The 25,652-nt window shown below is 49.3% G+C and overlaps 1 protein-coding gene across 3 annotated transcripts in view; it reads right to left on the bottom strand.

The window, feature by feature from the left end:
* Nucleotides 1-25,166: 25,166 nt before the first annotated feature.
* Nucleotides 25,167-25,652, bottom strand: part of Hm13 (histocompatibility minor 13) — a 35,324-nt gene continuing 34,838 nt past the window's right edge. For all 3 annotated transcript variants that reach the window (NM_001399536.1, NM_001399537.1, XM_063283823.1), the window contains one exon: nt 25,167-25,604. Coding sequence is in view for 2 of the 3 variants with exons in the window: in NM_001399537.1 (NP_001386466.1) it covers nt 25,502-25,604 (103 nt within the window). In the remaining variant the exon portion in view is untranslated. The remainder of the gene's footprint in view (nt 25,605-25,652) is intronic.

The following is a 25,652-nucleotide window of genomic DNA, read 5'->3' as shown; positions in this document are numbered from 1 at the left end:
AGCTTTGTCCATACCAGAGAAGCTCTCTACCGTGTGAGCTACAACCCCAGCCTTCCTCTGTTTTCTATTTCACATAAAATACGGATTCTTTTTTTTTTTTTTGCCTGCCTGCATGTCTGTGAACCCTGTGGGTCCCTGGTGCCTGTGTCCTCTGAGGCTAGAAGAGGGTGTCAGATTTTCTGGAACTGGAGTTACAGAAAGTTGTGAGCCACCATGTAGATGCTGGGAATTGAATATGACCCCCTGGAAGAGCAGCCATCTCTTTATCTTTATTCCCAGCATGCTGCTCGCACACGCATGCACATATGCACACATGCACGCACACACACACACACACTTTTTTGTTTGTTTTTTGTTTTTGTTTGGTTTTTTTTGTTTGTTTTGGAAGTGTGATCCAAGTTGATCTTAAACTTTCTTTTGGAGTAGCTGGGACTACAGATGACTGTCACTACACTGAGACTTTCAAAGTGGCCTTTGCTGGGAATATAGGTGCCTGTCACTGTGGCTTATTTGGTTGAAGGTTCTTGGCTGGGGTGGTTTATTGCATTAGTTACTTTTCTCAGGGCTGTGACAGAGTATCTAACAAAACAGCTTGGGGAAGGACTGGTTTCTTTTGGCCAGAGGTTATGAGTGGGAAAGGCACCACAGAGTAAATGTGAAAGCTGGACACATTGTATCCAGTCACGAAGCGCAGAGGGACCTTGCTGCTGCATAGTTCAACCTCTCACTTGCCTCTTTGTATTCAGTCTGGGACCCTGGATCTTCCCAGCTCAAGGTTTTTGAAATGGCTCTCAGGGACATGCCCAGAGGTGTGTCTCTTAAGCAATTCTAAATCCAGTCAAGTTGACAACCAAGATGAAAACTTAGTCTCTGTGTGCTCTACGGAGAGGCACAGGAGAAATGTACTGAATGAGGGCATGGCACTATTCTAGGGAGGGCTGCAGGTGTGCAGTCACACCTGCTAGGGAAAGCTTCTTCAGTCTGATTCCTGTCGCTGTCTGTCATGCAAATAGCCCAGAGTGACTTAGTGCTCCCTCCCTCAGTATCACTTATAGTTCTAAGCACTAGCCCAAGCCTGAGCTCCAGAAGCAGGCGCTCAGGTCCTCCACCCAGCCGGTAGCTCGGTGTGCTTCCCAAGGCCTGTCCCAACATAGAGGCACAGGGAATAGTCTCTGAATGACGAATCAGCAGCCCCCGGAGGTAGCAGTCATTTCTCGCCTGCTCTATATAAGGAATGCCTTCAGATCACACAGTGTGGAGGTGGTGTTGTCTCCCTGTGTTGTGGTGGGAAGACCTTGCATCTAAGTCCACACTGCAGAGCATGTCTCAGTGGACATGCGCACTTCCAGATACTCTTCAACTGCCCTTTCCCAGAGTCTTGGCTCTGTAGGTTCCAGGGCGGGCCTGTTGGTACCACGTGATCTACTCTGGCCCTGGCCCTGCAGCTGCTCCCCAGATGTGCCCACAGTGAAGTCTTCCAGCAGCCAGGCCGGCGCCTCTGGGCTGGGACTGAGGGAGCTTTGGGGAAAGACCTTGGGCTCTGACTGTCCCCACCTCTGATTGTAACCAGAGAGCAACCCCCATTCCACCCCAGGACTCTGGCCTGGCCAAACACTGTATCTGTGCCCATCTCCTTGAGAACACAACCCAAACTCCTCCCCTTTACTCACCACCCTCCCAGCCCACCCCATGTCCTGTCCTCCCGGTTCTCTTTCCAGCCCCTTGACTTCCTCTAACCAGTTCCATCCGGCCTCTGGGCCCTTGCCCTGGATGTGCCCTCAGCCTAGATCACTTACCAACCAAATCTCTGCTAGTTTGTCACCCTGAGGTCCCAGGTCAAAGGTCCCCTCCTTACTGGAAACCTCAGAAGACCCTTGGCTATTTTCTTTTACTATCTAAAGTGATCTTTGTCTTGTGCTCTGTTACCCATGTCCTAGTCCCATCCTCCTTCCGTGGGGCTGGGAGCTCTAGAAAGTGAGTAAAATTTACGGGGCATGCTAAACCTGTTACCCCAGATTTCAGGTAAGGCAGCTGGAGAACTGAGGTTTGAGGTCATCTTGGATTGCAGAGTACGACCCTCTTGAGGAGGGTGGGGAGCAGGGTTGGTGAGCTCAGAAAAGGTTAACAATTTGCTCAAAGTCACACAGCATAATGCTTTGAAGCTGAATAATTTTTAGATAATTTTGGTTAACTAACGAATTGTTCCTCTAAGTCCCCAGTTTCCTCATTTACAAAATGAGAATAAAAGTGGAATTTGGAGCTATGCAATAGCACAGTGGGAAAGGTGCTGAGGCCAGGCCTGACAACCCGAGGACCTATTCTTGTGATCTACCCAAATGATCAGAGGAGAGAGCCAACTCTTACAAGCCGTTCTGTGCCCTCCACATGAGTGCTATGACAACACTCCTCCACACCACCACACGCACACTAAATAAACAAGGATAACATAGTAACAAGAGACACTTAAAAGCTGAACTTAACCCAGAGTTACGGTTAATGTTTAACCTGCAAGAAGTGTTCTCAAATGGGAGCCAGCAAAAAACGGTTGTATCTTTTTGGGGTCTCATTTATCAAGACTCCAGATCCGGCAGGAGGCTGGGGTTGGGGTTTGGCACAAGACGGGTGTAAAGGCTTTCTGGCCTTCCCACTCATGGAATCATCCCTGCCTGCTCTGGACTCAACTTCTCCATCTGCACAATGGACCTATAGCCAGCCTCACTGTGAAGGTTCCAGGCTGCTTTCCTGGTGATTCTAGGGAGTGTGATGGCCTAGGCCTGGACCCACCTTTTGCCTTCCACCCAGTTTTCAGAAGAGGCCCCAGAACAATGGGAGGGAGCTTGGAGCCTGGCAGTCTGGGCCTGCCCAGAGTCCCTGCAGATGAAGGGGTGGGGCCTTCCTGTGTCTGGACAAAGGGCTGCTGCCCCCATCCCCCAGTCTCCGAAGGCCAGGAGAAAGGCAGAACCCTTGCCAGGGAGCTCATATCTTAAGCTACCAAACCTTAAGGCGGCACACTGCTGTATACACCCGCACAGAGGATATGGGCGTGCTGATCCAGCACCACAGGCCTGTGCATCAGACACAACCAGCATGGTAGCAGCATGCTCTTACATATGAGCAAAGGAGCAACCCGCTAAGATGCACATTAACATACGTTAACATGTATGTACATACACCAAATCTGCACAAAGCCAATACACTGGAAAAGACACTAAAGGAGGCCACACATCAAACCACAGAATGATCTTCCTCATCCCAGCCACTCACATAGCACATGCAGCCATCCCAGGAACTGAACCAACTAACACACACCCTCCTCCCCTGTACTGGAACCACCAAGGTAACACACACTCCCAAACTGGGCAGGACCGTTCATACCAAAGCACCATCCACAGACTGCAGTGTAGCTTGGGGCAGAGCATGCTGGAGGCCCTGGGTTCCATCCTGAACACCACACAGAGCAAACCAAAGCAAGCCGAGCATAGGCCTCATAACCCAGGACCATCACCGAAAATCTCCAAGGCCTGCCTAGTAAGTCCCAGGCCAACAGGGGCTACATGCAAAGTAAGAGCCTGTCCAAAACTAACTAACTAACTAACTAACGCCAAAGCTCAAATGAAAACATTAAAAAAAAACCCCAAAAACAAAAAAACCGAAAACCTCTCAGATACACCGAGCTAGCTGTGACAAAAACTTCTCTTCTAGGCATCATCAATCGCAATGCTTATGCCCAGTCACTGTCAATTTCTGCCAGGATGAAGACTCCATGTTGGGTGATACCATGCAACTAGGATCCCAACTACTTGGGAGACAGAAGCAGGAGGATCTGTCTCAAAACAACAACAGACGGCAGATTCTATGGAGTTTAAAATTAAAACAAGCCAAAGTCCCACCAAGACACAATGCCGTCACCCAGCCCGGTGTGTTTAATTGTACACCGCCCCTGGGTCCTCAACACGAATATCCACTTCAGCAGGCTACATTAGTCCCACAGACACACAGCCGTTCTTATCCTGACCTCAGGAGTCCCACGCCCACGCATACAGGCCTAGCCCTTTCCCAGGACTGAGGTGTGGGAGTTTGCCTGACCTTGGCATGCTTACTCCGAGGCTGGCAGGTCCAGCCTAAGCAAAGCCCAGCAGAGGTTGGAGGACGGGACAAGGAGATGATTGCCCAAGAGACCTCTGGGTGGGGCCTCAGTGACTTTTTGCTTGCACCCTCTGGGACCGGACAGGAGACTCCAGAGATCCCCTCCTGGAAGCTGCGCCCCTCCCTTCCTCCCTGGCACATGACCTGGCCTTTCTTTGACTCACCTACTTCCCATACACCTGGGCTCCCTCTCCTACTGCTCCAGGGCCTGGAACCAGGGGAGCAGCTGAGGTTGAGACTCTCATAGGACCCCACCCAGCTCCCTGCCCATCCTTCAAAGCCTCGAGCACCCCCTTCCTGCCCTGCTCCACCCAACCCTGAGTATCCTGTCACTGGGGTTGACATCTCAGGCCCCAAGGAAGGACAGCTGGATTCACACACTGTGTGAGTCACCACCCTGCCTTTCCTACTTTTCTTTTTAAAAGTCTCATTATGGTTTTTACCGAGGTCAGAGTAGTGATGTGCAGGTTGAAAGGAAGTTAAGACACCCAGGAAGCTGGGTTTGATGGTTCACACCTGAAATTCTAGCTCTCGAGCAGCTGAGTCAAGAGGGTTATCTTTAGTTCAAGACTAGCCTGGGCTACATAGTGAGTTCTAGCCAGCTTAGAATTGGACAGAAATTTGAGAGCTCGTCTCAAACACCAACACCACAAAAAACAAAAGCAAACAAACAAAAACAATGAGGAGGTCATCCAGGAACACATAAGAATGAAAGGGACCTTTTCCAGGGTGTCTCAGAGGCTCCAAGAGGCCATTTGGCTCCACTCCTTTCAATCCGAGGGACTGAGCCATTTAATTTCTTTGTGTCTCTGTGTTGTTATCTGTGAGAGTCAGGAAGGTAGTGCTCCCACCTCTGTGAGGACAGCAGTGCTCCCACCTCTGTGAGGACAGCAGTGCTCCCATCTCTATGAGGACAGCAGTGCTCCCACCTCTGTGAGGACAGCAGTGCTCCCACCTCTATGAGGACAGCAGTGCTCCCACCTCTGTGAGGACAGCAGTGCTCCCACCTCTGTGAGGACAGCAGTGCTCCCACCTCTGTGAGGACAGCAGTGCTCCCACCTCTGTGAGGACAGCAGTGCTCCCACCTCTGTGAGGACAGCAGTGCTCCCACCTCTGTGAGGACAGCAGTGCTCCCACCTCTGTGAGGACAGCAGTGCTCCCACCTCTGTGAGGACAGCAGTGCTCCCACCTCTGTGAGGGTGAGTTGATAAGGCCAGTGAAGAGCTTGGAACAGTCTTTAGGAAAGGCGGCCTTCTTTAGAAACTGTTCTAATTGTTCCCAGACCACACTGTCTCTCTTAGAGGCTCCACAATGGCCATTTTCTTCATATAGAGCGGCTCACACTTGCACTACAGGGAGTGACTTTAGGGAGCCCCATTCGTTCAACTGGAGTAACCAAATGGGAACACTTTGCTAGGGACACACAGATGCTATCTGTAGCCAGCCATTGTCACCTCAAAGGCACAGTCAGTAGACTAATGAAAGCTCTATATTCTGGCTAGCGGAACGTCCTGCAAGATCACTATCTGCGGTGCCCGTGTACCCTTCACAGTTAATTCAGGAGCCCCCAAACTGCTGCCTACCTAGGGAACTCGTAGTCTGGTGGGACAGCTGGACCATAATGAGGCCAGCATCTCCCAATTCCCAGAGCTGTGAAGACACAGGGATGGGAGACAACCCACAGAAGACTGTTAGGGAAGTCAAGGGGGTCTTCCTGTCAGAGGAGACTACTGCCCTGCTAAGACAGGTTTTTCTAGCTCTGACATCTGCTGAGCGTGCAGACATGTTTGCAGGAGACAATGGCCCATCACACTGCAAAGCCCTTTCCAGTCGGGTAATTTAAAATGCTGGTGCTGGTGTGGGAGGAGACCTCTAGTCCTCTGCAGGTGGGTGCGGAAACTGGTAGGATGGCTCAGAGCTCTGTGTGGCAAGAGGAGTAAAAGTGAACATTCAAACACCCAGTGACCCAGAGGCTTGCTCTCACTCCCACGGACAAACCCAGAGTGTCTTGCACACAACACGCTGCAGATGTGGGCTGGGCCCCACAGCACTGTCCTGGCAGCCTCAAAAGGAAAGCGCCTTGTCCTCACAGAACAGAACTAAAGTGACAATGGCCAACTGTGCAACACTTCATCAGAGTGAGCTGGAGGGGACGGGAGCACTCCGCAGATGCATGACCGACTCCTGCTCAGGCGAACGGAGAATAAAAGAGAAAACAAACACATTAAAATCCTCATGAGCAGCCTGGCAGTAGTGGCTCCTGTCTTTAATGCAGAGACAGGCGGATCTCTGAGCTTGAGGCCAGCCTGGTCTACAGAGCAAGTTCCAGGACAGCCAAGGCTACACAGAAAAATCCTGTCTTGAAAACTCAAACAAATCTAATGAAAAGTGCCAGTATGTTTATGTGCAGCAAAATCTAAAGCAGTGATTCTCAACGTGGGGGTCATGCCCCCGAGGGTGGGGGGGTCAAACGACCCTTTCACAGGGGTCACCTTAGACCATTGGAAACCAGATACTTATATTATGATTCATAACACTAGCAAAATTACAGTTATGCTGTAGCAATGAAAAGAATTTTGTAGTTAGAGATCACTAAAACGTGAAAAATTATATTTAAAGCATTAGGAAGGCTGATAACCACTGCTCTAAAGAAAGGGGCATGGGGAGTAATAAAAATAGAAGCAAGGGACAGGTGTGGTGTTACACGCCTTTAACCCCAGCACTCAGGACAAGAGGAAGATGGATCTCAATGAGTTCCAGGACAGCCTGGTCTACAGAGTGAGTTCCAGGACAGCCAGGACTAAGGGAAGAAACCCTGAAACTCTGTCTTGAAAAAGAGAGAGGTGGGTAGGGAGGGAAAGTATGAGGTGGTTAGGGATGTAGCTAAATTAAGAGTGCTTGCCTTACACTCAGGAGGACCTGGGTTTGACCCCCCAACACATGACTTGGTGGTACATGTGTACAGCCAGCACTTGGGAGGAAGAGGAAGGAGGATGAAAGTTCAAGATTATCCCAGCTACTAAGGTAGCAAATACTAATGCCAAAGCCCTGGTGGGAGAGAGACCCAATGCAGGACAAGCTATTGGCACCCCTCCCCCATGCCTCTCCCCAAAACAACAACTACAAAAACCTACAACCAAGGCTAATGTCTCCTGCAAGTCTGCAGTGTTTCGAACTGAGGCAGAGCTGGGCGTGGACCTTGGCCTGAGCTGCTCCTGCAGCGATGTGGGACGGAGTAGGACCCCGCCTGGAAGAGGCTAGCACCGGGTTTTGTTCCGCGCGCGCAGTTCCCGAAAGCATCCCCCGCCAGGGCACCCGCCCCGGCAGATGGGCGCCCGGACTGAGCGCGCTGGACCGTGGGAACCGGCCCGCGGCTCAGGAGAGGCAGGGCACAGATGGGGCGGGCGCCGGGGGCGGCGGCAGATGGGTGCGAGGCTGGCCCCGGCTGTGCGACAAAGGCGAAGGGCAGATGTTTGTGACCAGATGTTCGCAAGAGTGAGGCGGGGGCCTGGGAAAAACCGACAGGCCAGTTTCCTGCATCCTTCCCTCGTGGCCGCAGGGGAGAGCCTGGGAAGCCAGGGATGGAGGTCTTGGTCTCACGGCTGATGTGATGCTGGGTCTCAACCTGGGTCCACTGCACCACACCCTGCACCACCGTCCTACCCTGGTGTACAGTAGCACAGGAGTCTGTGGGTGCAACTGTACCATCATGGCCACAGCACAGCTCAAAACCTCCTACAGGAGGACCCTATGTGCCAAGTTCTGGCCAGTGCTGAGTTATCACAGGGAACAGAACCAAATCAAATCTACATCCTGGGCAGCTTTTATTTTGGAGGCAAGGACACATGCAGTACAGATACATAACATTATCTTATATAAGAGCAATTCTTACTATTTTACTAATTGCGAGATAGTCTTGCTACAAAGTCCAGGCTGGTCTGGAATTCAGAATATCCCTACCTTGTCACCCCCAGCTCCCAGAAGGTAATATGCTATTTTTATTTTTTAAAAATCTAGGGGCAGCTGGAGAGATGGCTCAGCGGTTAAGAGCACTGAATGCTCTTCCAGAGGTCCCAGCAACCACATGGTGGCTCACAACCATCTGTAATGGGATTCAGTGCCTATTCTGGAGTGTCTGAAGAGAGTGACAGTGTACTCACATAAAGTAAAACAAATAAATCTTTAAAAGAATCTATTTATTTATATTTGTACGAGTGTCTTTCCTGCGTATGTGTATATATATGTATACATACATATATATGTACCGAGTATGTACCTGGTGCCCAAAGAGGCCAGTTTTCTGGAGTTATCAATGGTTGTAAGTCTCCATATGGGTACTGGGAACCAAACCCAGGTCCTCTGTAAGCAACAAATGCTCTTAACTGCCATCTCTCTATATCTGTCTGTCTGTCTGTCTGTCTGTCTGTCTGTTGTTGTCTGTCTGTCCTGGGGGGATAGAGAGAAGAAGATCAGGAGCTTAAGGGCATTCTTAGTTACATAGTAAGTTTGGGGCCTGGCTGGGTTGCACCAGCCTCTATCTCAAGCCGGTTTAAGCCTGTGAGAAGGTTCAGCAGCGAAGGTACCTGCTACCCAGCTTCATGAACTGATTCTCATCTCTCAGTTCCAGGGACTCACATGAGGCAGAAGAGAACTGAGCCGACACCCCCCCCCCATTGTCTTCTCTCTCTCTCTCTCTCTCTCTCTCTCTCTCTCTCTCTCTCTCTTACACACACACACACACACACACACACACACACACACGACTAAAAATACTTTTTTTTCCCTTTTTTTCGGAGCTGGGGACCGAACCCAGGGCCTTGAGCCTAAAACTACTTTAAAATTCATTTTTTTAAAAAGTCAGGTCAGTTCGTTATGTTTCCTGGGAAGAGGAAGCTGACAGGCAGCAGAGCATGAAGGAAGGTTACCCGCAGTGTGTGTATCAGCTTGTTTGAAAGAGCAACTAGAAACAAGTCCTCATAAACAGCCCCTGGAAGAATGGCTGAATGGACTGTGAATTCCTCGTGGCTCTAGGATATCATGAGACAGCACCTTTCTTTCAGGAATTTGTCTTATGTGGGGGAAAAGAATGTATGTATGGGAAGGGCAGCCAGCTGGAAAAAGCCACACAGCCACGGCCAGGGCATGTCTCAAATCATGGTGTTGTAGTCACGAGGGAATGGGGAAGAGTGGAGCATGGGTGTGGGCCTGGAATTTCAGCGTTTGGGAGGCAGAAACAAGAGGATAGAAAACTGGGCTTACCTACGCTACAGAGTGTTCTTCAGGCTTTCAGGCCAGCCTGGGCTACATTTCAAGATCCTGCCTTAAAAAAAGAAAACTATGGAGGTTGGAGAGGGGGCTCACTGGTTAACAGCAATTGTTGCTTTTGTAAAGGACTCAGGTTAGGTTCCCAGCATCCACATGGCAGCTCACAGCCACTTGTAACCCCAGCTCCAGGGTTCCAATGCACACCACATATATACACTCAAAATAAAAGTTGTCTTTTAAAAAGGAAAACATCCAGGTGTACTGATGAATTCCTTTTAAAACCCTAGCTTTCAAGAGGCAGAGGCAGATACAGGTGGATCTCTATGAGTTTGAGGTCAGCTTGGTCTACATAGTGAGTTCCAGAACAGTAAGACCTGTGTGAACCAACCCAACATCAAACAGAAAAAGAATACAGCAGGCTGGGGCTGGGGCTGGGGCTGGGGCTGGGGCTGGGGCTGGGGCTGGGGCTGGGGTTTGGTATTTGCCTCAAATTCATGCAATCCTTGGTTCAATCTCCAGTGCTGCAAACGACCTCAAAACCCAGGTTTATGCCATAAGATGAAAGGCCACAAAGGACTTGCTGTTGACTTTAATCCTGGGAGCTTACAGGACAGAGGGAGACGATAATGACTCCAGAGAGTTGTCCTCTGACCGCCACACTCATGCCATGGCATGTGTACCCTCCTCCACAACACACACAACACACACATAACACACATATACAACACACACATAACACATACAAACACATACACAACAATATAGACACACAAAACACATACACACAACACACACATAACACATACATACAATGCTTACACACAGACACATACACAACACATACAAACACAGATACAACAATACACAGACATAACACATACACACACATATACATACACACGCCATACACACACACACCACATACACAGACACACAAAACACATACACACAACACATACACAAACACACACAAACACATACAACACACACAGGCATACACGCACACAAGACACATACACTCAACACAAACACATACAATGTACACACTAATAATAATATTTAATGAAATAAAAACGTAAAGAAGTCAGAATAATGCCTTGCTGCTCAGTGTTTAGTGTCCTACAGGGCCGTTCGGCCATCACTACTGACAGTTCTGGAGCGTCCCCATCACTTCAGAGAAGCCATTAGGAACTCCTCACCACAGAACACCGCCCCACACCCCTGGGCCTGTTATTATTTTTCTGTCTTTAAACATCTGAGTGCTCTGGATACTTGATGTACATGGAATTGTTCAGTATGGATCTTAGTGACTTATGCTTTGATTTATTTGTTCGGGATTTGTTTGTTTGTTTGTTTGTTTGTTTGTTTTATTTTTGAGACAGGGTCTCTTTACATAACCCTGGCTGTCCAGGAACTCACTATGTAGAGCAGCCTGGACTTGAGCTCACAGAGATCCACCTGCCTCTGCCTCCTGAGTGCTGGGATTAAAGGTGTGTGCCACCATGCCCCAGCTTGCAACTCTCTCTCTCTTTTTTTTTTATAGCAATAAAGTTTTCAAGTTCCCCCCACTTCCTCCCTCCTCCCCCCCTTTCTCTCACTCCACCTCTCTGTCTATTAAGCAAGGCTAGGATGATACTCCAGGACCTTTCTTGTACACGCTTGCAAGGCAAGGGCTTCTTCACCGCTGAGCTACAAGCTGTACATCCAACCAAAACAAATTTTCTTCCTTTATATTTAGATTTTTTAAAAAATGTGGAAAAAAAAAAACGTGATAACTCAGATTTCAGGTGCACCCTGTATGGTGTGTTTGCGCGCGCGCGCGTGTGTGTGTGTGTGTGTGTGTGTGTGTGTGTGTGTGTGTGTAGAGGCAGGCTATTGTGAGCCACCATGTGGGTGCTAGGTCCTTGGTAAGAGCAACAAGTACTTCGAGCCACTGAATCATCTCTCTAGCCCTTTTCTTTGACAAGGTCTTATGTAGCTCCAGCTGGCCTTGAATTTAATATGTGGCTCACAGCGGCCTTTTCTGTCTCCATCTTTTGAGTACTGAGATAAGAGATGTATGTGTGTCACTATACCTGGTTTATATTATGCGGGGACTGAAGCTAGGGCTTTGTGCCAGCTATCTAGGCAAGCACTTTACCAAGTGAAACACATTTCTAGCTGTAGATCGTGTGTCTTTGTTTTTCCGGGGTGGCATGAAAATGGGTAGGCAGGTCAGACTAGCCTTAAATTCACAGAGATCCCCCTGCCTCTGCCTCTTAAGTGCTGGTATTGAAGGTGTGTGCTATATGACCAGCAGAACATATTTTTTTAGGGCACAGCTGGTGGAATACATTTTAAATCTCAGCACTTGAAAAGCAGAGGCAGCTGAATCAGGAATTTGAAGCCTTCCCTACAGAGGGAGTTTAAGACCAGTCTAAGACCCTATCTCAAAAACAGCAAAACCATGGAGACACTGGCAAGTTGTTTGTTTACTTTTTCATCTTCTCTTTTCAAGGCAGGGTTTCTCTGTGTAGCTCTGGCTGTCTTGAAACTCGTTCTGTAGACCAGGCTGGCCTCAGAGATCCACCAAGGGTGGGATTAAAGGCATGTGCCACCATGCGCCTGGCTTGGCGAATTGTTTCAGTGGGGATTTGGATGGGGATTATACGGATATCTCAGATGTCAGATGCACCTTTTGTTGTGTTGTCCAGGTTTCTGCATCCTTTGCTTGTCTGTGGTGCTGCACTGTTGGTCTTGTGCTGACTAAATGACCACACAGCCACAGTGGAACACTGAGAATGCTTTGGCTTTAAACAGAATGGAAGCCTTTCTCAGTTCTATGCCCCAAACACCCTGAGATACTAGCTTGAATGTTTGAGGGTGGGCAGGAGGAGTTTGGGAAGGGTAAAGATGCTATTTTACATGGGGAACGGAGGGCTGGGAAGCCAGTGATTCCCGAGATCCCATGGGAATGGACAATGATTCTGATTCTGTTTCTAGCTGTGATTGGCAAATATCCCACCCCATCCTTCCTTTATATTGAGGTGGAACTGCACATTTGAGGATTCATTTAGTTCAGGAGTATTTTGAGTTTCTGGAGGCTATAAAGCAAATAGGAAAAATGGCTTCAACATCACTTAGAGACCTGGCCAATGGAGCTCTCAGTTCCTGGAGACCTTTGTCATCTGTGGCAGGCATAGCATCTGTAGTGTGTGTGCTTATCTTCTGGGCATCCCGTCCATTCCCTCTTCAGTTGTGCTTTTGTTTTTCCTAGGCAGGGTCCAGGCTGGACTTGGAAGTTATGATCCTGGTGATGCAGCTCAGTTTGTGTGTGTCTAGCATGCAGGAATTCCTAACTCTATCTCTAGCATCAAATAAACTCGGCAACACTTCTGCAATCCCAGCACGCAGGAGGTTGAGGCAGGAGGATCAGAATTCAAGGTCATCCCTAGTTACACAGCAAATTCAAGGTCAGCTTGGGTACCTAAGATCCTATTTAAAAAATACTTCCCCCCCCTTTACAAAGCAATTAAATTATAACCGGTATGCCTTAGCATCTTGAGAGCAGAAATTCTGGGCAAGTCCATTAGACTTAGTTTTGATCTTCAGTTTTAAGAGCCTACTGTGTGCCATGGTTTGGCCAAGTCTTGTGAAGATGGTGGTGAGTAACAGTAGCTTTCGTTCCCTTCTTAGCTTCCTCAAGGTTTTTACACGACATGGTCATGACCTAACTCCTTAACTGATATTCAGAATGACAATAATGAGCCAACGTGCTTCCGATTTCAGGCTGGGAGAGCAAAACTGCCTTCATATCCCTGCTCTGCCGCTTGGGAGACTCGTATCTTCTTGGGTCTGGGTGTCCCCCTTTTCGAGAGGGATCTCAATCGTGCCACTTGTTGGGTTGTGGTGGGGGGTGTACAGGACAATAAGGAACTTGGAAATTCCTCCTGCCCAGTTTAGTCCAGCTAAGTGCTCAAGAAGCCACGAGGACTGGAGTTTTCTTTCGGGCTGGAACCCAAGGTTTTTGTGCATGCTGGATAAGAACTCAGAAAAAATTAACTAAACTATTAAAAACTTTAAAAGATCGCTATTATGGGAGCCTAGCAACTAGTGCAGCATCAACTCCATTTTCCCAGGAGGAAACAGTGCAGAGGAGAATGGCTGCTTGCCCAAGGGCAGCATGCTCTGGCTGGTTGATTCTCAGGATCCGGGTCTATGGAGCAGGGAGTTAAGGGCTGGGAGCTGGGGCTCCTCCTCTCAGTTGGCTCCCCTCCTCTTCCCTGGGAAAATCCAACAGGTGGTGGGGCCACTGTGCTGGGGCCATTGTGTGGCCTGGAGGGTCGTGAGTGTGTGTGTGGGAAGATGGATGCCTTCATTACCATGTGAATCCTGGGAAAGCGCAGGGCTGGAGGTGGGTGGGTGGGGGACTTGGCTGGCTCTGGCCAGACCACACAGCGGCTGAGAAGGGGGTCCCTGTGAACCCTGAAAGAGCCTTTTAAAATCCCAGGTACCGGGATTCGTCCTCTTGTTTAATCCCTTATTTTTAGAACATTTCCATCCTGTGAAGCGTGGTGTAAACAGAACACTGACAGAAACAAGAATCTTTAAAGGGAGAAACACCCGTTTCCCACCCATACACATACTTTTTCAGTTGCAATTCCCCACTGCAGGGGCTGCCTATCACAGCAAACTGTAGTCCCACACCTCAGTGGAACATTTCCCGGTGGGGTTCTTTCTGACTGCTCCTCAAATATGTCCTAGGTAGCTCCAGAGTGATTAGCGAGTAGTTGGTGAGCAAACTGGTAGAAGCAGGGCTTGGACTTAGAAACTAGACGTGGTCACTATGGTGGGAGTGGAACGGGTGACTGGTTTGATGATGGGGAAAGAGATGGAGATACACAGACTACAATGCCGGGTGACCATGAATCCCCCACTTTACAGATGATTAGAACGAGTCCACTGACAGAATCCACACAAGGCTAGCACTGCGGCAGTAAGGCCGGTTCAGTTTCTGCTATTTCTGGAGTTTTCCCTTGGGACAGGAAAGAGGAAGGCTACTTGAGAGTTGGGGTGGGTGAGGGAACAAGAAAACCAGAACTGGGGAGTGGCTTCAGGCACAGAGAAATGAGGACCCGAAATCCAGATCTGACACATACAAGCAAGCACACAATGAAGCACACAGATGTATATACATAGACACATGCACACACAGAGAGACACATATAAAGACACAGGCACACATGCACACACAGACACATATGCAGACACATATACATAGACACGTGCACACACAGACACACACGTACACACATATACACATAGACATATGCACACACAGATACACATCCACACAGAGAGACACACACACAAAAGACCCACACACATATACAGACACACAAGCACATGCACATGCAATCACACAAAACACACACATGCACACATATAGACCCACATGCACACACAAGCACACTCACACAAAAACACAGAGACACACATGCACACTCACACAAGCATACTCATAGACATACAAGCATGTGCACTCACACAAAACACATACATACATGCATACACACAGACACACAAGCACATGCATGTGCACTCACACAAAACACACATACATACATGCACACAGACACATATACACAGACACACATGCACACACACAAACACAGGCACACTCGCACACAGAGACATACATGCACATGCATGCACAGGTATGCACACTTAAACACACACATACATGCACACAGACACACATGGATACTCCATACATACTCGCTACAGAGCAGAAAGAAGGCAGAAGGGCACAGGTTCACAAGTTGACACAAACAGGCTTGAAACCGCTCATAAGCTGGTTCTCAGCTCGTGTCTCCCTCTCTCCACCAGGCATCCTGCCGCAAGCGCTTATAAATTCGTGCACCCTTAAGTGTGCCAGAAACACCAAGGCATGCACAACGGGGAGGAAAGAGTATAGGCAGCCACAGGTTTGGCCTGAGTTCTGGCACTAGACCAAGATAGTGAAAGCTCATTTGGCAAAATGCAAGTCGAGATGTTTATCTGACTGTCCAAGAAACGAGGAGAAATGGAAGCAACCGCTCGGCAGACCGGTTCAGCCACTGCTGGTGAGCCCTCTGTGTCTGTAACCTTTATGACGGAAAGTAACTTGATTTTTTTTTTTTTGTTTGTTTGTTTTTTTTAATGGCAAGGTCTCCCACTGTAGCCCAAGCTACAGTGCCACGTCTTCCTGCCTCAGCCTCCACATCCATCTAGGGAAGTAACTTTGAAATGACGAATTCACTGTTTGTAGTTTCTATGGTGCCCGTGCCTTCCTTGCATCATCCCAATCTGTGAATTCCACCTCTTTCACTCCCCCCGCCCCCCCACCCGCCTTGTTTTTTCTGTGATAGAATCTCCCGGTGTCTCCCTGGCTGGCCTAGAACAACTTGCTATATAGACCAGGCTGGCTTTAAACTTTCATTCTCCTGTCTGTCTTCCAAGTGCTAGAATGAGAGGTTCCACCGCACACAGCCTGAACGGTCATTCTAGTTTAATAGAACATGTGCTTCCCGATTACAGAATCTCACATAAAAGCCAGCTAAGATCTGAAGAACGAGGTTGGCTAGGTGTCGTAGTCCATACCTTAAACCCAGGAGGCAGAGGCGGGCAGATCTCTTGTGAGTGGAGGCCAGCTGGGACTGTGTGGCAAGTTCCAGGCCAGGCAGGGCTGGATAGAGAAACCCTGCCAAAGAAAGAAAGAAGAGAGAGAGAGAGAGAGAGAGAGAGAGAGAGAGAGAGAGAGAGAGAGAGAAAGGGAGAGAGAAAGGGAGAGAGAAAGGGAGAGAGAAAGGGAGAGAGAAAGGGAGAAAGGGAGAGAGGGAGGGAGGGAGGAAATAAAGGAAGAAATAAAGAAAAGGTCATTAAACAAATAAATAAATACAGGAAGGAAGGAAGGAAGGAAGGAAGGAAGAAAGGAAGGACATTTCTTACTACCTAGCAGATTCAAAGACAACTGTGGCTAGCAAAACCCTGTCTAGGGGGAGAAAAAGCCAAAGTCAGTTAAAGGCTGGTGTGGCTCAGTGGTAAAGCACTGGCCGTGTGTACAGCCGTGCTTGAAGCCTCAGGATTGAGTCAGCACAGCAAACAAAGTAAAGCAAGCTAAGGTTCCGAAGACAGGGGCTTCTTCAAGGAAAAACATTTTAAAGATAAACTTGTTATAATTTTGTTTTTGTTTTCCTCTTCCTTTCTCTTTCTTTCTTTTCATTTTGCCAGACAGGGTCTGCATAGCCTTGGCTGTCCTGGAACTCATTATGTAGATCAGGCTGGCCTCAAACTCAAGAGATCCACCAGCCTCTGCCTCTTGAGTGCTGGGATTAAAGGCTGCACCACTTGTACCCAGCTGTTTGCTTGTTGTTTGTTTATTTATTTATTGAGACAAAGTCTCATGTAGCTAAGGCTGGCCTAGACCCCTTCGATCATGAAGCATCCACCTCCTGGGTATTTGGATTACAGACAGCTCCCCTCCCCCACCCATGAGACTAACCAGCCACTGTCTGATTAAAGTACTGATCTGCACGGTGAACCCCATACCTAACACTATCATCAGGCCATAATGATATATCTATATATGTCTGTCTGTCTGTCTGTCTGTCTCTATCTATCTATCTATTTATATATGTCTATCTATCTATCTATTTATATCTGTCTATCTATCTATTTATATCTGTCTATCTATTTATATATGTCTATCTATCTATCTATCTATCTATCTATCTATCTCTATATCTATCTGTCTGTCTGTCTATCTATCTAAAATATCTATCTGTCTGTCTGTCTGTCTGTCTATATATAACAACCTGTGGTCATGGACCCTGGGAAAACCTACGGCTGCTACTCTGCTATACAGGCACAATATTAAATTGACTGCTAATGGCTTACTGTTATACACATAGGTTAGTGCATTTCTCAACCCTCGCCTGAGAAGTTTCTATTCACAACAGATGGCAGCTGACACAACTGGTCAAGGCACAGAGAATAAGAGACTGCACAATGCTCAGTCCTAAGTAGAGCATCTTCATCACGTCTCCTCCCACGGCTCGGGGACCATTGTGGAAGAGGCAGTGGAAGACGGTGAGAGCAAAGGCAACGGCCAATGACAAGGCACTCGTTTCCTAGACGCAGCAGGGCAGCTGCACACGAGCTCACAGTGGTTGTCACAGCAATCATGACACCTGGACAAACTTGTCCCAGACAAAACTCTCAGTGTAGGAGGGGAGGTGGCATCAAGCCCCACCCCTAGCTGAGAAGGTACTGACCGTTGATACCTGCTGGGAGAGGGAGAGTCAATTTTCCTTAACAGTGTGGTCCCTGGTGGGGACGACCACGCGTCTAAGATTATATGAGGAACACGAGTTGGACTAGATGGGCTAAAAGAAGGATAGATCCAGAAGTAGGGCAAGGGGTGAATATGCTAAAAACATACTGTGACATTCCCAAAGAACTGATACAAAAACGAGATAATAACAAAAACAAACAATACTAACAGGGCCTTGTACTTTTGTACTTGTTAAACAAGTACTTTATCTTTTTTTTTTTTTTTTGGATATTTTTATTTACATTTCAAATGTTACTCCCTTTCCCAGTTTCCCCACCATAAGCCCCCTATCCCATCCTCCTCCCCCTTCTTCTATGAGGGTGTTCCCCCTCCCAAACCACCCCCCCTTTCTGCCTCCCTGCCCTGACATTCCCCTACACTGGGGGGTCCAGCCTTGGCAGGACTAAGGGCTTCTCCTCCCATTGGTGTCCAACAAGGCCATTCTCTGCTACACATGCAGCTGGAGCCATGGGTCTGTCCATCTGTACACTTTGGATGGTGGTTTAGTTCCCGGAAGCTCTGCTTTGTTGGTATTGTTGTTCTTATGGGGTTGCAAGCCCCTTTAGCTCCTTCAACCTTTTCTCTGACTCCTCCAATGGGGACCCCGTTCCCAGTTCAATGGTTTGTTGCTAGCATTCATCTCTGTATTTGTCTCACTCTGGCTGAGCCTCTCAGGAGACAGATATATATCAGGCTCCTGTCAGCATGCACTTTTTGTTAAGCCACATTCCTAGTCCCTATAAAAGTCTGTTTTTTTCCCTTTTTATTTTCCAAGATAGTTTCTCTGTGTAGCCCTGGCTGTCCTGGAACACACTCTATAGACCATGCTGGCCTTGAACTCAGAGATCTGCCTGCCTCTACTTCCCAAGTTCTGGGAATGGTGGCATGAGCTACCAACACCCAGTTGCCTAGCAAGTTCTTAATAAACTAAAACTGAGTGACATGGAGAATAGGAAGGATACTGGGGCAGCCAGGCTAGGTGAAATCCGTGTCTTCAATGTGAGAACTTGGGAAGGTTCTTGATTACTATTTGGCCTTGGGCAGACCCTTTCCCATCCGTACCTTTATTTCCCCATCTGTACAATGGGAACTCACCCTATGGGATGGGGCTGATGTGGGGCTTAAGAATATGAAGCCCTCCAACACCTGGAATGCGGTTAGCACAGCAGTGAGAGTGGCGACTGCTGCTGGCGTATTTCTTACATGTCTGTGGTACCCAGTTCATACTGCTGCCTCCTAGATGGGGCCACGCTTGAAGGTATATTCAGGCTCACGCGTGGAAGTCTTTGCATTTGCGTGTATATGTACTGCCTTGATAGTTTTAATGTCAACTTGACACAAGCTACAGTCATCGGAGATGAGGGGACCTCAACTGAGAGAAAATAGGGAAGCCTGTAGGACATTTTCTTAGTGATACTTGGAAGAGGGCTCAGTCCACTGTGGCTGGGGCCATCCCCAGACTGGGTCCTGGGTTCTATAAGAAAGTGGTTAAGGAACAGGACAGTAAGCAGCACTCCTCCACGGCTTCTGCATTAGCTCCTGCCGATAGGGTCCTGCCTAGTTTAAGTTTCTGCCTTGGCTTCCCTCAATGGACTGACTCAGGATGTGTAGGCCAAACAAACCCCTCCTCAAGTCGCTTCTGGTTTGGTGTTTCATCACAGTGATAGAAACCCTAAGACATGTGCCGTGTGCACACCTGAACGTGTGCATTGCAGGAGAAACTGTGCACAGGGAAATCCCAGGTCCTTCCCCACAGTGAGTGGGTAAATAACACAGCTCCCTCTTTTCGGCTCTTCTCTACTCTGTGCTCATCCCTAGACTCCTTCGTCTCAACCCTGCTGGGGTTTCCCGTTCTTTCTGGGACCCAAACAGATCTAGAGGTCTTGAGGATCTCCCTGGGATCTCAAGTCAGGCTAAAGGGAAGCAGGTTCCTCAGTTCTGGGCAACCAGCTGAACTTTTACCAGGAGAGCAAAGACACACCCCTGGGTGTGAAGACCCTGCCCACAGTATGGACTCCCTGTTTTTTTTTTTTTTGCCCTGTAAGTTTCAGTGACCTTAAGTCTCGGGGAGGGGGGGGTGGGGGGCTGGCTCTTCTTCCCCTCCCCTCTCCCTTATCTTTTTATTTTTCTCGAAATAAGACATTTGAAATCATATTATTTTAGTGCACGTAGGTGTGCATGCCACAGTGTGAAGGTGCGCGTGGAAGGGGGAGACAAATTACAAGAACCGGTTCTCTCCTTCCACCATGCAGGCTGAGGTCCAAACCCTGGTTTTAAGGTGTGGCAGCCAAGTGCTTTTAATCCAGAGTCGCCTTGCTGAGCCTCTCTCTCTGAGACAGAGCTCGTCATAGCCAGGACTAGTCTTTAACGTCTACATTTGATTTGTGAATTTTGTGCAGGAATGAACGCGTGCTCCAGCACATGTGAAAGAGTAGAGGACCAACGGTCAGGGGCTGGTTCTTTTCCTCTGCCAGTTGGGGCCCCAGGTCATCACACTCAGAGGCAGGTGCCTCTACCTACTGAGCTGTACTGCCTGGCTGGCGGACTTAAACTTCTGAACCTCTGGTTGGAATTACAGGCATGTACCACCACACCCAGTCCTAAGGGCTAGCTTTGGAAAAAAAAAAAAAAAAAAAAAAAAAAAAAAAAAAAAAAACCACCCCGTTTCCTTCTACCAACTTCCGGTCGTCTGTTTTTTGGTTGGAGTGGTGAGCTGTAAGAACCCGAAGATTATTCACATGAATGAAGCCATGAGAACATTGTCAGGACACGCTAAGGGGCATCTGGATGGCCTCGGGTCCACTCTACGGCCCACTTGTGTTATCTCCCATGTCTCTTCTTTCTCTCAGAATCAGGGCTTCTCTTTGTGTAGCCTCTGCCTGCCTCTGCCTCCTGAGTGCTGGGATCAAAGGTGTGCGCCACCACCATCGGGCTCTCTCCTTTCTATCCATCCTGTAGTCTCTGCCCTGGCTTCCTGACCTTGTTTATTTTAATGCCCATTAAGGATGATGACACTTTCCTGCTCAGAGTTCTCCCTAGGGTCCCCGCTGCCTTTAGAATAAATTCTAGGGGTTGGGGATTTAGTTCAGTGGTAGAGTGCTTGCCTAGGAAGCACAAGGCCCTGGGTTCGGTCCCCAGCTCCGAAAAAAAGAAAAAAAAAAAAAAAGAATAAATTCTAAGTTCCTCCCTTGGTCTGGCTTGGTGCAAGGGCTGTTTATTGCTCCCCATCTCCTCCCACAAGCTTCTGGCTTCTCTCCCTCTCTGCTGGACCCTTTTCCTCTTTTGGGCTAGGACTCACTCTTGGAGAAAGTAATGAGAAGCGGGGGCAGGTGGGGGGAGCTTTCTCCCCTCACTTTTTCTGTGTTTACTTGGAGTCTCATTTCTTCTGTCTCCCTCTAAGGTTCTTGTTACCATTGGTTTTAGTGATGGGGCTCGAGCCTGAGGTCTGCCTCCCTCTTCTAGATCAATGCTCTACTGAGCTCAAGTGCTAGCTGCTGGATCAAAATAATTAAGACATTTGACAAATTATTTTCTTGAATCTAAGCTTGTGGGTACCCCATGGATTTCTGACTCTTTTTAGATGTATTATTTGATGTGTATCAATGTTTGGCCTGCATGTGTGTATGGATGTGTGTGCGTGGTGCCTGTGGTGGTTAGAAGTGTTTCCTGGCCCTGGAGTTACAGATGATGTTGAGTTGCCCTGTGGGTTATGGGACTTGAACCCAGGTCCTCTCTGTCAGCACCAAGTGCTCTTGACTTCTGAGCCAACTCTTCCGTGGTGGATCAAAATCTTTAAAAACATGAATAGAAGACTACATGCGTAGAAAATTTCTTGTAATCTTAGCCTGGTATACAGAGCTCCATCCGGATCAGCCTGGGTTACATAGCAAGACCCAATCTCAAACCAAACTACCCACTCCCTCCAAATTCCCCTACCCTCCAAAAAGGAAAAGGAAAACCTTCCAAGTGCAATTCTTTTGAGCATTTTTTACCTCCAAATTTATCTATGTTTTTGAGACAACAGAATCTTACGTAGCCCGAAATAGCCTCAAAATCTGCACCAGAAGCTGACTACAGACAATCCTCTTGCCTCAGAGTATTCTAGGAGTACAGGAGTGTGTTAGCACACTTACTTTCAATTAACACTTTTTTTTTTCACATCTTAGGAGACTCTTCCATAATATCTTTTACAGAGGATATTCTAGGTGTTCATGTTTCCGAGAAGTTTAATCCTAGACACTCTTGAAATAGAGAAAAACGCAGCTCAGGGATGAAACAAAGGATTCCTCCCCTGTGTGAAGCTTTTGCCCAAGACAAGGCCAGGCCTCAGGGCTGTTCTAGACCCTTGCATGCATTCTTTTAACACACTGCCGGCATAATTTTGCACTGCGCCAGGTGTTGGGGGTGGGGTACAAGTCCCTCATTTTCTAGGTAAGAACATCAAAGTAAAAGGTTGCGGGGGTGGGGGGTGGGGAGTGAGGGGGTGGAGGTTTAGCTCAGCGATAAAGCGCTCACCTAGCACGTTTCAGTCCCCTGGGACTGGGAAGAAAGAAAAACACAAATAGAGAAGGTAAAGCCAGCCGAAATTCCAAAGCTTGTCCTTGGGCCACAGTGACCCTGTCCTCCCGGGTGGGACCGACCCCGGACCACGCCCCCAGGGCGAACGGCTTCCGGCAGCGGAGCTGCGCAGGCGAGCAGCCCAGCTGGCGGCCCCCGCAGTGCGTAGGGAGGCGGCCCAGACTCGCTGGAGCCAGGCGCTGGCCGGGCCCTACCGCCTGCGGAGTCCAGGTGTGGCCTTGGCGGGGGCGAGAGAGGTGGCGCTTTCCTTCCCGCTTGCAAGGCCCTTCCTGGCGCACCCCGCAGGATGCTGCTCCTCCCGTGGCCGGCAGTCACGAGGGGCGTCCATAGTTGGAGAACAGGAAGGAGGCGCAGGCTGCCGCTGAGACCCCAGCCAGCCTGGCTTTTTTTTTTCCTGGGGTGGTGGTGGGGCCACTTAGTTTGTTTGCCATTTTGTGCAAGGGCAGCTGGATGGCACAAGCCCTTGCTTTGCCCACTAGGGTCGGGGCAGGCAGCCCATCTCCTGTGGCATCATCTCTTGGCACATCCACTCAGTTATTTCAGTCAGTCTCCCCAGAGGAATGTCATCTTGCAGGCTGTCAGCTCCAGAGAACCACCATTTGTGTTCCCTGCTATGTCCTCCCTTAGCGACTTAGCTGGTGTCTGACACGGCATGGAAACAGAAGGGCTCCGGACTTTCCAAAGGGGGACCTGCTCTGAGAGGAAGCTCTCATCTCCTTAGCTAAAGAAAGGGATTTCATCCTAGAAACCATCGTCATCCTCTCCCTGTCCCCATATCCTTATGCTGTCCCCAAAGAATCAGGAATCCACCAGCACAGTGGTAAACACGAGCTTAGAAGCCAGAGACCAAGGTTCAAACACCTCCCAGGCCAGTACTGACTCACTGCTTCAGTTTTCTTATCTGTAAATATGGTAGGTGCCCTGTAGGATTGTTATAATTAATCTCCCCACTTGGCTTTGAGGCAGGGTCTGGCTTTGAACTCTTTGCAGCCAAGGGGGATTTTGAAATGATCATCCTGTCTTAGTCTCCGGAGTTCAAGATTAGTCACAAACCAGTATGGATCAATCTTGCCCTTTTTTGGGGGCTGGGGGTGGGAGCTAGTTCTTATCATGTAGTGCTGGCTGGCCTGGGACTTGCTTTGTAGACAAACCTTATCTCAGCTTGCCGCCTCTACAAGTGCAGGGCTGGCAGGCATATACTACACAGGGATAAGCGAGCATTTCTAGAACACTACACAATGCTGGCCACATGCTAACCTGGTTTAAGTATGGAGCATGGGGTCTCTTGCGGGGATGGTCTTACCCCTTACATCCTCCTCCTACTGGAAAAACCAAGGCATATAGAGAACACCACAAACTAGGGGAAATCTGTTTGAAAGCAGCTTCCGAAGAACCCACCCCTACTTCAGGGTAAGCCTGGCACCAGGCCCATCTGAGGCCCTGCCCAACCACCCATCCCGCCTCCCAGTATGCAGGCCCAATGCATGCCCGGCCTGGTGCCATTTTTCCATGGGGCTCAGGCGGTGGTGGTTCACATCTGGAGTCTAGACTCAGAGGCTCTGCCGGCCGGGCCTACCGCCCAGGCTGGGCCCCGCTGCCCGCTGTTTGCTCAGCTGAAGCTGGTTAATTGGAACTGGAGTGGCCTCTGTGGCTGGTTGGCCAGGCAAGCCCTGATCGGTGCTGCAAGGTCTGTGGAACATCTGGCAGGGCCAGGATGGTCATTAGGTGGCAGGCGCCCGGCGCCACTGCCACCTCAGCCTCTGCTGGGGGTCGGCAGTGACTCAATGAGGCCTTTGTGGGCTGTGGGCTGTAGAGCCAACCACACTGTGTGCCTGGGCTGCCTGCCCCATCTGCCACCCTCAGAGGGGCTTTGTTCCAGGACCACATGGCCTCCCCCTGAAGGCAGTACAGGCCTGCAGAGACCCAAGAAGGCCCTAAAGAGACCCCCTGCCTACAGAAGCCTTTCAGGCTTTCCTCCCCATAGAATCTTAGACTCAGAGAAGTCGGGTGGCTAACTCAGAGGGGCCCAGCATACCAGCCACAGTGACTCGGTCCTATAAGAGGATGTTGAGCTGAAGTCAACTGCTTGAGGTCACATCACTGTCTGAGGGTGGACTGCCCCATTCCTTCTCTGTACAGTGGGGCTGCCAGCACATGTAGCTTAGAACTGTAAGTACAAATCAGAATCCTGTATCGACACACTTGGTCTACATCAGAAACCGGGAAGACTCAAGCCCACTCAAGTCCAGGCTCTGGGTAGTCTTTGTTCTCTGGCCACTTCCAATCTGTTAATTTTAGCCATTAAACCTGAACCCTAGCCAGGGAAAGCTCACGGGTCATGGCCATTTTACTGTCTCAGTTTTCCCACCTGGGTAGGTGGACAGGGGATGAGCTGCCCTCTCTTGTCCCTTGGGGACTTTCTTGAGGGTCAGGAGTGAGGGAAACTTTGACTATGGGATCTCTAACTCCTGCCTGACCTTGGATGGCCTCTTCTATTCTCTGGGGCTTGCTCCCTTCCCAGTGCAGGCTTTCTGAAGACCTGGGCTGTATTTTGATTTCCAGCCAGGGAGGAGCCGTCTGTCCATAGTTACACGGTCCTTGGCTGAGGTGGGGTGCCCTGTGACACTCTCTTCATCCCATACCAAGGCCAACAGGGCACATACAGCACTGCCCGCCACCTTCACTGTCCCCAGGAGTTTGGAAGAAGGCGGGGAGGAAAATCGCTGGCTGGGGAAGAAGGCTCACGGGAACCCTCTTCTGGCCTGAGGTGGACACCTAAGAAGGCGCTTGCAAAGACCTAGTGAGTTCAGCACAAGACACTGGGTAGAGTTGCTGAGAACTCCCTGGGAGCACAGTGGCCTAAGTGGCCATGGGATGAGTTTTAATGTGAGGCAAAGTCAGTCCACAATACAAAAATCTAAAAACCACATTCAGTTCCCACCTGGCTCCTGGGGAAGGAAGCAGCAGAGGGTTTCCTTTGCCTGCAGGGGATGAGGAGGAGCAGAAGAAGCCAGAGAAAGGGGAGAGGGGACAGGCAGCAGAGGCCCGCTCCCCATCCTGGAGCCACCTTCGCCTCCTGCAGGTGTCTTCTTGTCTTTGTCGCCTACAGGTCATCCCCTGCCTGCCTGGTCTGGCCCTCAAGGGTCAGGCAGCGCCGCCTCATTTCTCCTTCTTCTCTAGCCTCTTGGATGCCGACGCCTCTGTTGATTCCTCTTTGGATTCAGTCACGGCTGCTGGATCTTTAGGGTTAGACTCCTCATAACTGACCAGAAAACAAAGGAACACACTTAAGAGGCTGCTGGGGGCAGAG

Source organism: Rattus norvegicus, chromosome 3 (assembly GCF_036323735.1).
Source record: "Rattus norvegicus strain BN/NHsdMcwi chromosome 3, GRCr8, whole genome shotgun sequence".
NCBI lineage: Eukaryota > Metazoa > Chordata > Mammalia > Rodentia > Muridae > Rattus > Rattus norvegicus.
The sequence above is the reverse complement of the archived record's forward strand: the minus strand, read 5'-3'. Positions and strand labels throughout refer to the sequence as shown.